General features: G+C 49.9%; 1 protein-coding gene across 19 annotated transcripts in view; it reads left to right on the top strand.

Moving 5' to 3' along the window:
• EPB41 (erythrocyte membrane protein band 4.1) overlaps positions 1-9,190 on the top strand; it is an 86,364-nt gene extending 77,174 nt beyond the window's left edge. For 17 of the 19 annotated variants that reach the window (XM_058819648.1, XM_058819659.1, XM_058819651.1 and 14 more), the window contains 5 exons: positions 527-655; positions 2,684-2,785; positions 3,234-3,314; positions 4,758-4,865; positions 5,754-9,190. In XM_058819648.1, coding sequence (XP_058675631.1) covers positions 527-655; positions 2,684-2,785; positions 3,234-3,314; positions 4,758-4,856 — 411 coding nt within the window. In that variant the 3' untranslated portion in view covers positions 4,857-4,865; positions 5,754-9,190. The remainder of the gene's footprint in view (positions 1-526; positions 656-2,683; positions 2,786-3,233; positions 3,315-4,757; positions 4,866-5,753) is intronic. The other 2 variants (XM_058819660.1, XM_058819663.1) reach the window with 2 other exon arrangements.
• The last annotated feature ends 5,151 nt before the right edge of the window (positions 9,191-14,341 follow it).

Consider the following 14,341-nt stretch of genomic DNA (forward strand, 5'->3'; position numbering starts at 1 on the left):
TTCTTCCTGTTTTATCTGACATTGATTTAATAAAAGTTAAAAATCTGATGAGGATTTTTCATAATGCAGTGTTACTCTTGAGGTCAGGATAAAGCTGCTCAACTGTGATAAAGTCCTTGTGTGCCCAGGGCTGGTGTAATCCTGACACTGGCATCACCAGATAAGGCTCATCTTATCCTAGTAACTGGCAATGGGCTTCTGGTAATTAGAAAGTTAAGAATCAGTGGAGACAGCATCTGTGGTGTTGTGGCACACCCATTAAACCCTTAATGCCTGGTTTGGGCTGAGCAGAGTCCACGGTGTGGGGAAGGGCTGGAGGATTTTGCTGCCTGTCTAATCCTCACGCCTGATCGCTGCCCTCAGAGCAGTGTGATGTTCCAGAGACTTAAACCCAAAGATTTCCAGGCTGACCTTGGTTCCCGCAGTACTTTTATCAGATCACTGTCAGAACACTTGCCAGCAGCCCATTCAGGATGTGGAGATGGGAACTGGCTGTTTACAAGATGTTTTTAACCCTGTCTCACAGCCCCCGCTAGTGAAGACACAGACTGTCACCATCTCTGACGTGTCCAGCGCCATCAAAAGTGAAATTCCCACAAAGGAAGTCCCTATTGTCCACACAGAGACAAAGACCATCACCTACGAAGCTGCACAGGTAAGGTGTGTTCTGATGAGTTTCCTAGGGGCTTAATTAAACCCAAGTAAACGTTTTGTTTCCGAATCCTCAGGATGAGACAGCAGCACCTGCCTGTCTCTGCATGTCTGGGTGCAGCACAGGCATTAACTGATGCTGTGGACACTATTTCCAGGTGCATCTGGTATTTCTAGAGGAGCAGTGGTTTTGCTGTCCCTTAAGAGTAATTATTTTTTCAAGATGTGTTTGCAAACAGAGCTTATCTTCAGCCACTGGTGGCTTCAGGATGTGGCTCTCTCTGTACAAAGTTAACCTGAGTTGGCCTTTTTTCTGCAATAAATGCCTTTTCTCATTTTCCCAGATCTGAAGAGGGTGTTTATGTCTCTTCAGAACTTGGTTTATAAATGATTTGGTCATCCTTAGGTTTCAAGACTGAAATGGTTGTTAAACATCAGATGTTCTGTATAAAATGCAGCCTCAGTGGGTATGTGGTGACTGGAAAGTAAAAATCTTAGTGGAGCAGTATTACAAAGCAGAGGATATGCAGGTATGGATTCATTACTGAGGTTAAAATTAATCCTCAGTCTAAAACAGAGGATTTTAATCACAGACTGGCAGGATGGTTTGGGGTGGAAGGAGCCTAAGAGTTCACCCAGTTCCAGCCTTCTGCTGTGGGCAGGGACACCTTCCACTGTCCCAGGCTGCTCCAAGCCCTTCCAGCCTTGGGCACTGCCAGGGATCCAGGGGCAGCCACAGCTGCTCTGGACAACCTATGCCAGGGCCTGCCCACCCTCCCAGGGAACAATTCCATCCCAATATCCCATCCAGCCCTGCCCTCTGGCAGTGGGAGCCATTCCCTGTGTCCTGTCCCTCTATGCCTTGTCCCCAGTCCCTCTGCAGCTCTTCTGGAGCCTCTTTAGGCCCTGAAAGGGCTGTAAGGTCTCCCAAGGCCTTCACTTCTCCAGGCTGAACACCCCCATCCCTCCCAGCCTTTCTTCATGTATTTGAAATTTTGGAGCCTGTGTCAGCTTGGCTTTGCCATTGCTGTGGTTGTCATCAGCCGCCTGTGCTCTCCTGTTGCAGTGAAGTGGCTGTGGGATGTTGTTATGGATGCAGGAATCTAATGATTGTATATTTTGGGATTCCTAAGGAATGCTGTGGCTGCTCAGCATCCTCCCAGCTGCAGCACCACAGAGATCATTCAGACAGTGGTGGTGAGCATTGCCCTGGCTTTCAGCAAGTGTGTATGGAGGAGTTTTGCTCAAAGTGGGAAAGGAAAAGTGATCTCCAGGGCTATGATCAGTTGGCCGTGTGTGCACAGGATGTGATGTGCCATGAGATCTCTGCCACACTGTGGAAAATGGTCCCACCTTGTGGTAATTCCAGATATTGTCCCAATGCTGAGCAGGGACACTGCCCAGTGGGGACATGGACGGCGCGGCCAGGATGAGCTGGCCAGGATGACTTTGTGTGGGATTTTTGGCAGACCTTGAGTGGTTGAGTCAGGCAGGATGAAATCCAAGAACCAGCTCCAAAATTTGTTCCTGTTTCAGCAAACGTCTGGATGTTCTTTGCTTCTGCAGAGCATGAAGTGAGGATGTGCAAGGTGTTGTCAGGAAGGAGGAAGGGTGGCAGTTACCTTCTGAATAAGATTGTGCTCTTGGCTTTGTTGATCTCCATGTGTGCAGGCAGGTGGAATTTGGGATCAGTGTCTGTGTTGGTCTCCTGTCATGGTTCAGACATGGATGGTATGACCAGCACTGCAGGGCCAGCAGCATGCTCAGACTTGGGTATGTCCCAGTGCCCCTGGTCTGAGGGGTGTCACAGGTCCTCCTGGAAGGATCTGTGCTTTTCCAGCCTTAAAGCATAGGGACTTTGAGCTTTCAGAGACTTGCCCAGCTCCTGTGCACCTAGGCACAGGTTGACTTGTGTCTTGTGCACGATGGAGCTGCTGTCCTCAGATTATCCTCTCTCTGGCTCTGGTGATGTGGAGTCTTTGCTTCTGTCCCCACTGCTCAGGGGCTGATGGCCTGTTCTTGTGTCCCACAGACAGATGGTGGCAATGGGGATTTAGACCCTGGCATCCTGCTGACTGCCCAGACCATCACTTCAGAAACCACCAGCAGTACCACCACCACCCAGATCACCAAGGTAACACCAGGGAGCACCACAAAACACCAATTCAACCAACAACCTGATGGAGAGATGAGCAGGGATGAGTGAGAGGAAAAAAAGTTTTTGGAAGGTCCTTTCAAATACATGATTAGTACATGGAGCAAAGCACGAAGGGTTCAGTCTTGCCTGTGTTAAATCTGTGGATTGTGCATTAATTGCAGCACAGTCTGGACATGGACTCTGACTGTCCTGTGGGGGACAGCAGGAAGAGCTGTCCTGTGAGGAGAAGCTCTTCCCTGGCTCAGCTATAAAAAAATAACTCTTTGACAGTTTTTCCTTGAGCAGCAGCAGTTTCCCCTGTGACTCTAATGCCAGGTACAATTTGGTGACACTATTTTTGGATACCATCTTTAGACAGGCAGCCCCAGTGAGCTCAAACGCCTCTGCACTTTTACACTAACAGCAGCTTTTCCTTCTGCTCTAGACTGTGAAAGGTGGCATTTCAGAGACACGGATTGAGAAGAGGATTGTCATCACGGGAGATGCAGATGTAGACCATGACCAGGTAGGAGTATGGATATGATCCAAAAGTATTTCCCAGAGCTGGCAAAAATCAGTCAGGCTGCCTGTTCAAAGACAGTGTCACCAAAAAATGAACCAGGGAAATTTTACTGGGGTAGAGATGAAAGTTCATGTTTTTATAAATTGTGGCTGCTCTATCCCTGTAAATGTTCAAGGCCAGGTTGGACAGGGCTTAAAGCAGCCTAGTCTAGTGGAAGATGTCCCTGCCCATGGCAGGGGGTGGAATGTGATGAGGGTTTAGATCCATTTCCAACCAAGCCATTCCATGATTCTGTATCAGTAATAAATTCCTTTTGACATCAAGCATCTGAGCCAGGAAAGCTGAATTCTATTCTGAAACTGATGAGCAGCAAAGTTTTGATTCCAGGATTGTTTCGGACAGTTTTGTAGGCTTTTTTAAAAGATCCATAAAAATGTGAAATAAAAGTTTTCCTTGACATCTGGCTGATCTGCATTCCTTTTCCCATAACTTTGAAGCACTATTGCTATTTCGTAGTGCCAGAAGTAATTTCAGAGCACTCAGCACCTGTGTAGCATCTCTTTGGCTTTATATGAAACCTTTCTGATGACTCAGCCTCGTTGGCCTCTTGCATGTGTTGGAAGTGATGATTTTGTCATCAGAGAATTATACTTTGAATTTAAATTTAGACGCAAGTATCATGTGGGTGGAAAATATTCTTATGACAAGATCTAGTTTATTAACTCCACCACAAAATGTCTGAGATGTGCCTATCACACTTGCTGGAAGAATAAGCAGGTTATGCTTAAATGCTCTCATCCATTTTCTGCCATGGGGCAGTGGAGAGATGGAGGTATTCTTCAAGTAGTGCTTTTCCTTTCAGAGATAATGTAGTAGCACTAAAAGTCACCAAAGTGTGTGGCTGAAGTCCTGGGGGCAGTGTTGGGCACCACAATTTAAGACCTAAAACAATTAAGAGAGATTCCAAAGGAAGCTCTGGAGATGGTGAAGGATCAGGAAGGGCCATGCAGGGGGTGGCTGAGGGCACTCGCTGTGTTCAGCTGGAGCAGAGGACACTGAGGGCAATGCTCAGCAAGGGCTGCAGCTCCGACCTCTGCTCCCTGTGATGGAGGAGGTTAGGGCTGGAGATCAGGGCAAGGCTCTTCCCCCAGAGGGTGCTGGCACTGCCCAGGCTGCCCAGGCAATGGGCACGGCCCCGAGGCTGCCAGAGCTCCAGGGATGCCCAAGATGGGGTTGTTGGGGGGTCTGGGCAGGGCCTGGAGTGGACTGGATGATTCCTGTGGGTCCCTCCCAACTCACAATTGTAATTTTCCTATAATTCTATCAAGTGCATCTACTTTTCTTTTTTACACTCTGGAGTTAGAAGAAGGCTCTTCTGTCCTTGGTGGGTGCCATGCTCTGACTCTCTGACGTGCTCTAACCTTTGCTCTCTGTGCTGTCCCTCAGGTCCTGGCACAGGCGATCAAGGCTGCTAAGGAGCAGCACCCAGACATGTCGGTGACCAAAGTGGTTGTGCACCAGGAGACAGAGATTGCAGAGGAGTAATTGGGCTGTGTGAGTAGAGACATCACCTCGAGTGGGGGCAGGGGGTGGCTGATTTCAGTGCACAGGAGATTTGGGTAAATAGGGTCAGAGTTGAAGTAAAGTGATCATTGTTCTCTGCTGAGTCCTGCTCATGCCTCTTCCTGTTAGATCCATGGAGGCTGATGAGGCAGTCACAGACAGACTAATCCTGTGGAAATGAGCCCAAATGGGTTAAAAGCTACACAGTTCCTGCCATGAGGCTACTTTGCCTTCCCAAATATCCATGATGTGCTGGGAGCACATGGAGCAGCTGTAGGTGCCACATAGACCCCTGCCCACATCAGTGCCCAGTAACCCTCAAGCTGGACCCCAAGCTTGCCTGGAAATCCCATTTTCTGCAAATTTTATACATTTGGGAAGGAGCTGCTGAAGGAGTCCAGGAGCTCTGGGTGTACCTCAGTGCTTTAAAGGCCATCCTGCCCCATGCCACTGATCACAGAATCCAGGAATGGTTTGGGTTGGATGGGACTGTAAAGTTCATCCAGTCCCACCCCTGCCATGGGTAGGGACACCCTCTACTGTCCCAGGATGCTCCATACACTGTCCAGCCTGGTCTTGGACACGTCCAGGGATCCAGGGGCAGCCACAGCTTCTCTGAGCATCCTGTGCCAGGCTCTCACCACCCTCCCCGAGAAAAATTCCTTTCCAATATCCCATCTAACCCTGCCCTCTGGTATTCTTGTCCTGTTGCTCCAGACCCTTGTGCAGAGTCACTCTCCTGGAGCCCCATTAGGCACCTCTCACCTGCCTCTGGTGGTAACTCACCTGACTTCAATTCCCATCCACTTCAGGGAGGCATATTCCTGTCTTTTCCAGCATGCTGCTGTTGGTGCAACTTACTGTCTTCTCTCCTGCTAGGAAACATTCCTGCCCATGAGAACACCAGGAAAAAGAAACCCAGCAAAACTACCAAGAAACTACCTGGAGCACAAAGACCTCGGATTTCAGACTTGACACTCAGAGACATTCATATCATTTATTAAGAGTTGCGCTTTGACATTTTACTTGAGATTTTTCCAGAGTCCACTAGATCCTACTGGATATAGGGTTTTGTTTTGTTGGGTTTTTTTATATCTATCGCGACAGAAATATGCCATATTTCTAACTTCTAAAATATTTCTAGTATTTTTTACAGGTTTTCAGTTTTGCATTCCCTCTCACGCAAAGCCTCTTCAGACACAGAATCTCACCTCACAGGGCTCCCTGTTTTAACTTGTATTCCCTCTCCCTCGTCAGGGATAACGGAGCTGTTCCGTGCGCGTTCCCGGCGCGGGCTCTGTGTGCGCCTTCACAAAGCCATGGGTCCTTCTTCCAGGAGAGTCAGTTTAAAGAGTCAGACTTTGTGCAGCATTTCCAATTGCCTCTAGATTATTTTTGTAGCTCTGGGGAGCTCCAGCCCCGCTGCAACCCCTGGGCTGCTCTGAGCTCCCTGCCCACTGGGTTCCAGCCCTGATGTGTGATCACAGTAGGGTTTTGTGGTGTAGCCTGTGCACACATCTGAATAATTGACTAGATTTAAGGAATACTGGAAGTTGCTTCAAGTATCTTATACTGTGAATTTTAGAGCTTTAAGAGGATAGCATCTCGCCTTCTTCCCGTGTGTCTCTGCTGAGTGCTCCCCACCTGTTTGTGTTTTCTAGATGCCATTAAATTAAAAAGCCCTTAGAAGTGTGTGTTTAAGGTGTTTGGACTCAGGATGCTATTAAGGTAGGCTTGTGCAGCATTCACAGGAACTGAGCTTTTCAATGTCATAGTTTTTCACTTGTTTGTGTTCATGATTTTTAAATTACAGAGGGGTTTTTTGGTTTTTTTTTGTAAGTCATGGGTTGGGTTTTTTCCTCCCCTCACAGTGCTGTTTAAAGCTGAACACGTTACCCATTTCTCAGAGCGTGTATCCTACTAGCATTTAATTTAAACTCCTTTAGACAATCCTTCCTAGGCCTGCAAGCTGTATTTGGAGAGGCTGAACAAGGAATTTTAGGAGGTGTCAGGTGTTGCTGATTGTGAAAGAGCCAAACCACATGGGAAGTGTTGACATTCCCTCTTCCACACTGGCCTGCGGGTCTGGATTTGCCTTCATGACCCCCTTGCTGGAAGGAAGTATCAGGGTGATTGTCTGAATCTTGAGGCTGAGCTTACAGACCCCCAGGGCCATCTCCAGCACAGAGGGGGTGATGGAAAAACATGATTTCAGGGGCTGGATGTGCTCCCATTTCTGCTCTCTAAGCTTCATGGGAATGTTCTTGCCTGGTTTGTCCTTCCACCATTTAAATTCAAGAAGCAAAAAACCAACCAAGCTCTGTAAAGAGTCTGCCCAGACACTTGTGAACACTTTAGTCCACTTGAGGTTGTGATTTATTTTTTTTTATGTATAAATATACATATACATACATATATGTATATATAGTGTGGCACAGTGGTAGCTGAGGGCAAGGAGTGCTCTGCTCCTCAGGAGAGGATGGGAAAAAAATGGCAATAAAGAGAAAAGCTCTCCAGTTTTAAATTTGAATCATGTATTTCAGAAGTCACTGGATTTAGCTCCGGCTGCAATGACTGCACTGTTTAGCTGCAGCCAGCCGTGGAACTACACTGAGGCTGGTGCAGCTTCTCAGCTTCAGGTGCAATTTTAATTAAGCTGTCAGTATTGATTGGAGACTCTGCTGGAGCTGCTGGATTTTGGCTGTCTTTGAGCCTTGCTGGCCCTGGTCCTGCTCAGCCTCCAGCCCTCCCGTGCCACAGCTGCCTCTGGGCTGCTCTGGTGCAGGTTTCCCTCCTGGGACGCTCTGCCTCCCTCGGGGCATCCTGCTCTGGGCATTGAGGGAGTCCTGGGCTCTGGTGCAGAGATTAAGTCTTCCTATCCATGTCTCAAAAACCCTTCCTTATTCTGCCACGCAGGCCCTGGCAGAGGCTCTGCTGTCCTCAGCTGAGTTGGGTAATGGTTGCCTTAAACACCCATCATGCTGAGCACCCTCTGCCACTGCCCTTTTTCTGGAAATTGAGTTCTTTGCCACTCAGTCCTTCCATCTCATTTGCAACAGACACCTGAAGAGTGAAGGGGCGCGTGGAGCAGTGGCTGAGAGGATTTCTGGGCTTCACCAGGCACAGCCAACATGATAAATTAAGTTTGTCCGTAGCACTTAGAGGCACTTGGCTGTCAGGAGAGTTTAGGGGAATGTGGTCCATGGTGTTCCCTTGGGGTGTCCCGTGCCCTGAGCACGGTGAGTGGCACAAAACAGCCCAAGCAGGGATTTCTGGGTGAGAAGCCTGCTGGCAGGAGAGCTGGTTCCTTTCCAAAAGGATGTGCTCACTGTTGCTGCACATGTCCCTTGTTAAAGGGCCTGTAGACTAGAACAACCCCATTTTTTTTTCTTGGATTTTGGGTGGCTGTTTTCCATTTTCACACTTCCCCCTGCTGAGTTCTTGCTTCTCCTGGAGTAATTCAGACAAGTCCTGGCCTCATGTGCCCTTTGCCATCTCCTGCTGTGTAACCTCAGGGGTCTCCAGCCCCATTCCTGCCAACACAGTGCCAGAGCCCAGGAGCCTGGGAAGAAGATGCAAGTTAAAAGCAGAAGAAGCTTCTCTCACCCTCAGCCAAGGCCATGGTGGGGCTGCCCACTTCCCTTCTACCTCTGGTGGGATTTAAAATCTTTGGCTCTGAGCATGCTGTGTCAGCTCTAGGGACAAACCAGCTAAGTAAGGTCTATTTATATGAATGTTCCCAGCTCTTCCCACTCCACAAATTCACCCAGAGACTATCTTGATTGTATAATATGCATTATATGGAAGCTATTTATATATGAATGAATGTTTTTATAGAAAGGAAGGCAAGGAGCTCTTGTTCTTCTCCATTAAATTGGAATGGCAGCTCCGGTTGCCCAATAGGAGTCCCTGACCAACAGAGATGTGTTAGCAAAGGACTGACTGATTTGATTTTAATAAACTGTGGTTTGCTGATTTTCCTAATTGTACAATTACCTTAAGAGGTGGTAGTGTCCCAGCCTTAGAGATGAAACTTGTAAAAAACAAAACAAAAAAAATTATTTAGTTGAGAAGATGAAGGAGCTTTGTAAAAATTTTTTAAGGCAATTGTGAATTGTCTAGGTTAGGCATTTACAACTCTTTATAAAAATAGGAACTTTTAAAGTTGGCAAAACTTTCTAGATCAACTAGTGATGGGAGTTGTTATTTTGGATTTTCATAGTGAATCAAAGGGAAAGTTGCCATAGTGTTTAGGCAGACCTAAGTGTTCAGTATTGCTTCTTGTACTGCATTTTTCAATAAATCTTCAAACAAAATTCTCTCCCTAGTGTTGAATTCTCTTCCTCCTTCTCATCTTCCTCCAGGTGTCTCTCCTTAGCCTGGCTTTGTGGTGACTTGGTTTTACCAGCCCAAACCAAAGCCCCCAAATGCGGCTACAATGGTGCCAAAGCCCTCCCAGCCCTGGGCCAGCATTTCCCTGGGCTCTTGGTGCCTTCAGACCCCTCCAACAGTTCCCATTGTAGTCACATATGGGACCAAAGCCCCCAGAAAGGCCAGAAGCAATTCCCAGAGTTCAAATTTGCCCCAAAGAAGCATCACTTGATGTAAAACCTTTGTTTGAGCTGTGAAATTTGTGGTGAGACCAGGTGAGGTCTGTGCTCAGCAGCTACTGCCCAACCCTAAGTAAGTGTGACTCAGCTAGAGTGGGGGGAAATGTCAAATCCATCGATATTTTGGTTCTATCTGATTTTTTTTTTCTGGCTGCAGCAGCTTTAGGAGGGACAGAAATAAGGCACAAAAAGCTGACAGGGCATCTTGGCTGCAGGCCTGACAGAGACCAAGAGCCAGATGGCCCAGTTAGGGCAGTTGGAGACTGGAAATTGGCTGGGAAAAGCTTCCCTGGGTGCAGGGGCAGCCCAGGCCTGGCTGTGGTGCCTCGGTTTCCCTAACAGGCAGAAAGAGAAGGGTGGCACGTGGCATGTCCTGCTAAAAGCTGTGAATTCCCATTGCCTCAGACACAGCCAGCATAGTTTCCACCCTGATCCCAGACAGTTTGCTTCCAAGTACTAAATCTCAGTGTCCTGTAAAGCCAGAATTACCAAGGAGCTGACCCTGGAGAGCTGGAACCTGCCACCCCTGGAGCTGCTTTCCTGTAAGAGTCAGCATGGCTCCCTCACAGCTCTGTGGCAGAGCCAGGCCCCGCTATCCCCCAGCTCCTGCCCTGCCCAGCCCAGCAGGGTCAGGCTGCACACAGCCCTGTTCCAGGGAGTTGGGGACATCCCAGGACCTCCAGACAATGCACTGGTCTGAGGGGCCATGGCTGGGGATGAACCACAGCCCCAAAAACATCACATCTGCAGACAACCCACCAAGAAATGGCTTTGCTTAGCTGCACTTTGGGATGTCAGCCCCTGCTCAATGGCCAAGACATCATCACCTGCTCCCGCTTCTGGCCCTGTTAAGCATCACCTGGGGACCAGCTCCAAGCTCTGTCAAGCTCCTGTGGGGCCCAGTCTGTCTCACAGCCACCAGCTCCAACAACAATATGGGATTGTGCTGGACTACACCAGTGTGTCCTGGCAGAAACACCATCATCAGCCTTGGGACTCCTACAGGGAGGGGACCTGGGCCTGATGGTTCCCACGGGGCTTCTGGCACATCCCTGTCCTGGACACTGCAGGGACGTCAGTGGCACCAGGGATATGGTCCCATATTGCCCATCTACCCAAACCATTGTGCTTTGCTGGGCAGGAGCGTTGCCATCACTAGTGAAGGGACACTCCAGCACAGGTGACACTGGAACCCCATCCAAAATGCCCAGGGGAAAAGTGTCCTCAGCTTATTTCCCCAGGGTACAAGTGCAGGGACAGCAAACACCCACCTCGATGCTCAGCAGTCTGGGGCCATCCCAGGAGACTGGAAAGGCTTTTCCTTACAGCTCCCCAAAGCTGCTCTGGGTGAGTGTCCCAAACCCAGGGTGCCTTTACCCACCTCAGCCAGAGCAGGAGGGGGTGTGCTCATGTTGCCTGTGGCATTTTGCCTGGCTACAAGCTAGGGAAAAAAAAATACCATGGCAATCCAGATGCAAATAAATGAAACCCCCACCCCTCGTCCCAGCTGTGCAGGAGGCAGCAGCTCCTGGCAGACCCACCCCAGCCCCAGATCCCACACCAAAGGCAATCACTGCCTTGGAGATCCTATCCTTTGGGAAGGAGCCACAAAAGCAGCTTTCCTTCATCACCCATCCCTGGTCCTTCCTCATGTCTCCATCCCAGAACTCAACCTGGAGAAGCAGTGTCACATCAGGAGGAGAGAGTTCCCATTAAGTCACCAGCTTATTCCAGCCCAGGCACTTTTCAGGCTGCTCCTCCTGGTTTTGGGGCTCAGCAGCCAGTCGTGTTCCTGGAGGATCAGGGCTGCTCTCAGGGCTCCAGGGGGAATTGCTGTGGGAGCCAGGCAGCCGCGGGTGACTCCATCCCTTCCACCAGGGTCTGAGATAAACAGGATTGAAAGGGAGGGATTATGTTGGCAATGGGCCAGGTTGGACGTGCTGAGCTCAGCTCTGCGCTCCATCGCTGGGGAAACTGAGGCATAAAAGAATAGCCAAAACCAGGTGGGGAATCACCTCAGGTCCTGCAGCAGGTGGGTCAATGGCCTTGGATTCATCCCTGCTCCGTCCCAACCACCCAAAGAAGCACCAGCACAGACTCCTCCAGATTCATGGGCATCTTTTGCTTTTTGTCACCAGCACGGGCAGTGATCCCTGATGGGCTCCAAGCCAAAGCCTCAGAGGTTTGGGCTCCAGCCCCATGCCAGCGCTCAGCTGTTCGGACACATCACACAGATGTTGACAACACTGAGGGAACTTTGGCTTTTGACCCAGGACCAGCCCCAGGGCAATCCATCCCACATTGCTCAGCCCATTTCTACAGTAGGATTAATGTACAGAGCCTTGGGTGCCAGAGAATCTATACAGGACACTCCCAAACCCACAGGAAAAAAAAATTAAAAATAATTCAGCAACTACTCCCAACCTCAGCCCAGCTCCAGCCCCATTCCAGCTCCCCTGGGTACTGGGAAGCAATAGGATGGGTGCCTTTGGCTCAGTGCTGGCTCACTAATGCAGAGAGGCATTTTGTATCACACTCTTGCCCTTTTTTAAAATAGAAATCAGTCCCCTGCCAAAAGGGGAGCACAGCTGCACCCATCACAGCGCTGCTCTGCAGCCACAGAGGGCAGAAGCCACACTCACCCAGCACAGGTCACAGCGTCCCCTGCGCGTCACCTCCCCACACCTCGGCAGGAGATTGATGGCAGCATCACTCACTGCTGGCTGCACTGCAAGTGTGTGCTGGGAGCCCAGCCCTCGCCTTCCCACAGACCTTAAATCTTAACAAGGGCACTCGGGCCAAGCAGATTCATGGCTGTGACCGGCCCCACGCGGGAAGAGGAGGAGGAGGAGGAAGAGAAAGAGCTGAAACCAGCCAATGGCTGAGCCGTATCAGGGAGTGACTGTCCCCAGCTGTGGCTGTTGTGCTCCCCGGGGACACAAGGATCCCCAGCAGCAAATCTGGAGACTCACTGGCACTGTGGTAGTGGTTCCCTCAATCCGTTTTCCCCATTTTATCAAATTTTGGCCCAAACTAAGCTATCCTGTAGCCACGCACCAGCAGAGAGGTCTCTTGGTGCTGGGGGATAACTGCAATTTCCCTTGGTCTCTCCAGCCTCCATCCTCTGGTCCAAGAGACCCCCAGGGTCAGTCCTCGTCAGCCTGGACATGCTGGTGTTGGGAACAATCCCCCAGTTTTCTTTGCTGGTGTTTACAATGAAATTCCCCTCCTGTTGGCAGGAATCTCCTCCTGCAGTGGCACCTCCTGGGGTGGGATGCCCTGGGGGGTGACAACAGCTGGATATTTAGTCCAGAGCGTATCCAGCCTGTTCCTGAGCAGGACAGAAGGTGCCTCCAAGCACTGCCCTTCACAGGCTGTGCAGTGTGGCATCTCTGGGGCTTCCAGGGTTGTTCCACTTCACAACCCTGCAGCCAAACAGTCAATGGAGGGATCCATCCAGGGTGTACATTTTTACTTTTACTTTCTGTTTCTAACCTCACCCTGCCCAGGTCACTCCCAGAACACTGTGAGGACAGCACACATGGCATCCATCCACTGAAACCAGCACTGCTAATATCCCACAAATACTCTGGGAACTGTGTCCATGGACGGAGCTGAAGGTGAGGGATGCACAGATGTTGCTCTTCCCTGGAGAAGGCACAAGGATTCTCACCCTGCCAGATTGATTGACCAAACTGCTTTGCATTTTGAAACGATCCCTGTGTGACTCAGAAATGCCTCCCCTGGAGGATGCTGCTGAGCTGGGAAGGAGGATGGGGCAGGAAGAGGATGGGGCAGGAGGAGGATGGGGCAGGAGGATGATGCTGGTGCAGGGACATGGTCCATGCAGGCTGCCCTGTGTTCCAGCCATTTCCAACAGTTAGACTGAGCCTCAGCCAGAAAATGAAGGGAAAAAATTAAAACAAACACCCCCAGTAGCTTCTCACGTGGCTCCTTGTGGCATTTTGGGCTCCAATTTCTTGCTGCCAGTTCCCAAAGCATGGCCCAGGGCCCAGCATTAGCTCTGGCTGCAGATGGCGAAGCCCAAGTAAAAAGTTATTTTCGGACAAAAACAACCCTCTGGCACTTCCTCTGTGATGCTGCTCCAAGGCAGACCCCAATGGTGACTTTTTCTCATTGCTGTTTATTGCATTGAATCAGAGCCTAAATAATGTTGAGCTTAAGCAGCCAAATAAATAGCTGAGCTTGGGCTGGTATCACTCCCAGAGAATCCTCTGGGATGCAGCTGGACCCAGACTGCAGCTGTGGGTCCCATCTCTGGTCCCTGCACAGGGGAAGTTGTACCCAAGCTCTCTGGGAGGGCTGGCAGTGCAAACAGAGACAGCTTTTCCCTGTAAAGCAGAACCACCCCCATCAAAGCATTGTGGGGGGCTGCTTTTTGGGAGATGAGGGAGCTGGGGTAGAAAAAGCAATTTCCAAATGATTTTACTGGGATGTTTTGATCTGGAGAAGGATGTTGCTCCCAAAGTTTGCAAGGTCTGACACTCTGTGTTCACTTCAGACCCGAGAGGGAGAAGCAGGGACAGGAATAATCCCCCCCCACCCCCCACCTCCAAACATTTCATACAGATAAAAGAGATTTCAGTCATCCCAAGAGGCCCTGGTTTTGGGAAGGCAAAAGGCAAAGATCCCATCTAGGCTGCCACAGCCATTTTGAAGCCTCCCGAGTTGCTGGAGAGTAGAGCTGTCCCAGTCCTTCCACATCACTCCAATCCATCCTTCCACATGCCCTGGCATCCCGGGGCTCCTCCTGCCCAAGAGAGCTGGAGGGAGTAAGAAGGGATGGGATGAAGCCCCAGCTCCCTTTTCTCCAGGAATCCACCCCCGTGCTGAGGC

This window comes from Ammospiza caudacuta, chromosome 25 (assembly GCF_027887145.1).
Source record: "Ammospiza caudacuta isolate bAmmCau1 chromosome 25, bAmmCau1.pri, whole genome shotgun sequence".
Taxonomy (NCBI): domain Eukaryota; kingdom Metazoa; phylum Chordata; class Aves; order Passeriformes; family Passerellidae; genus Ammospiza; species Ammospiza caudacuta.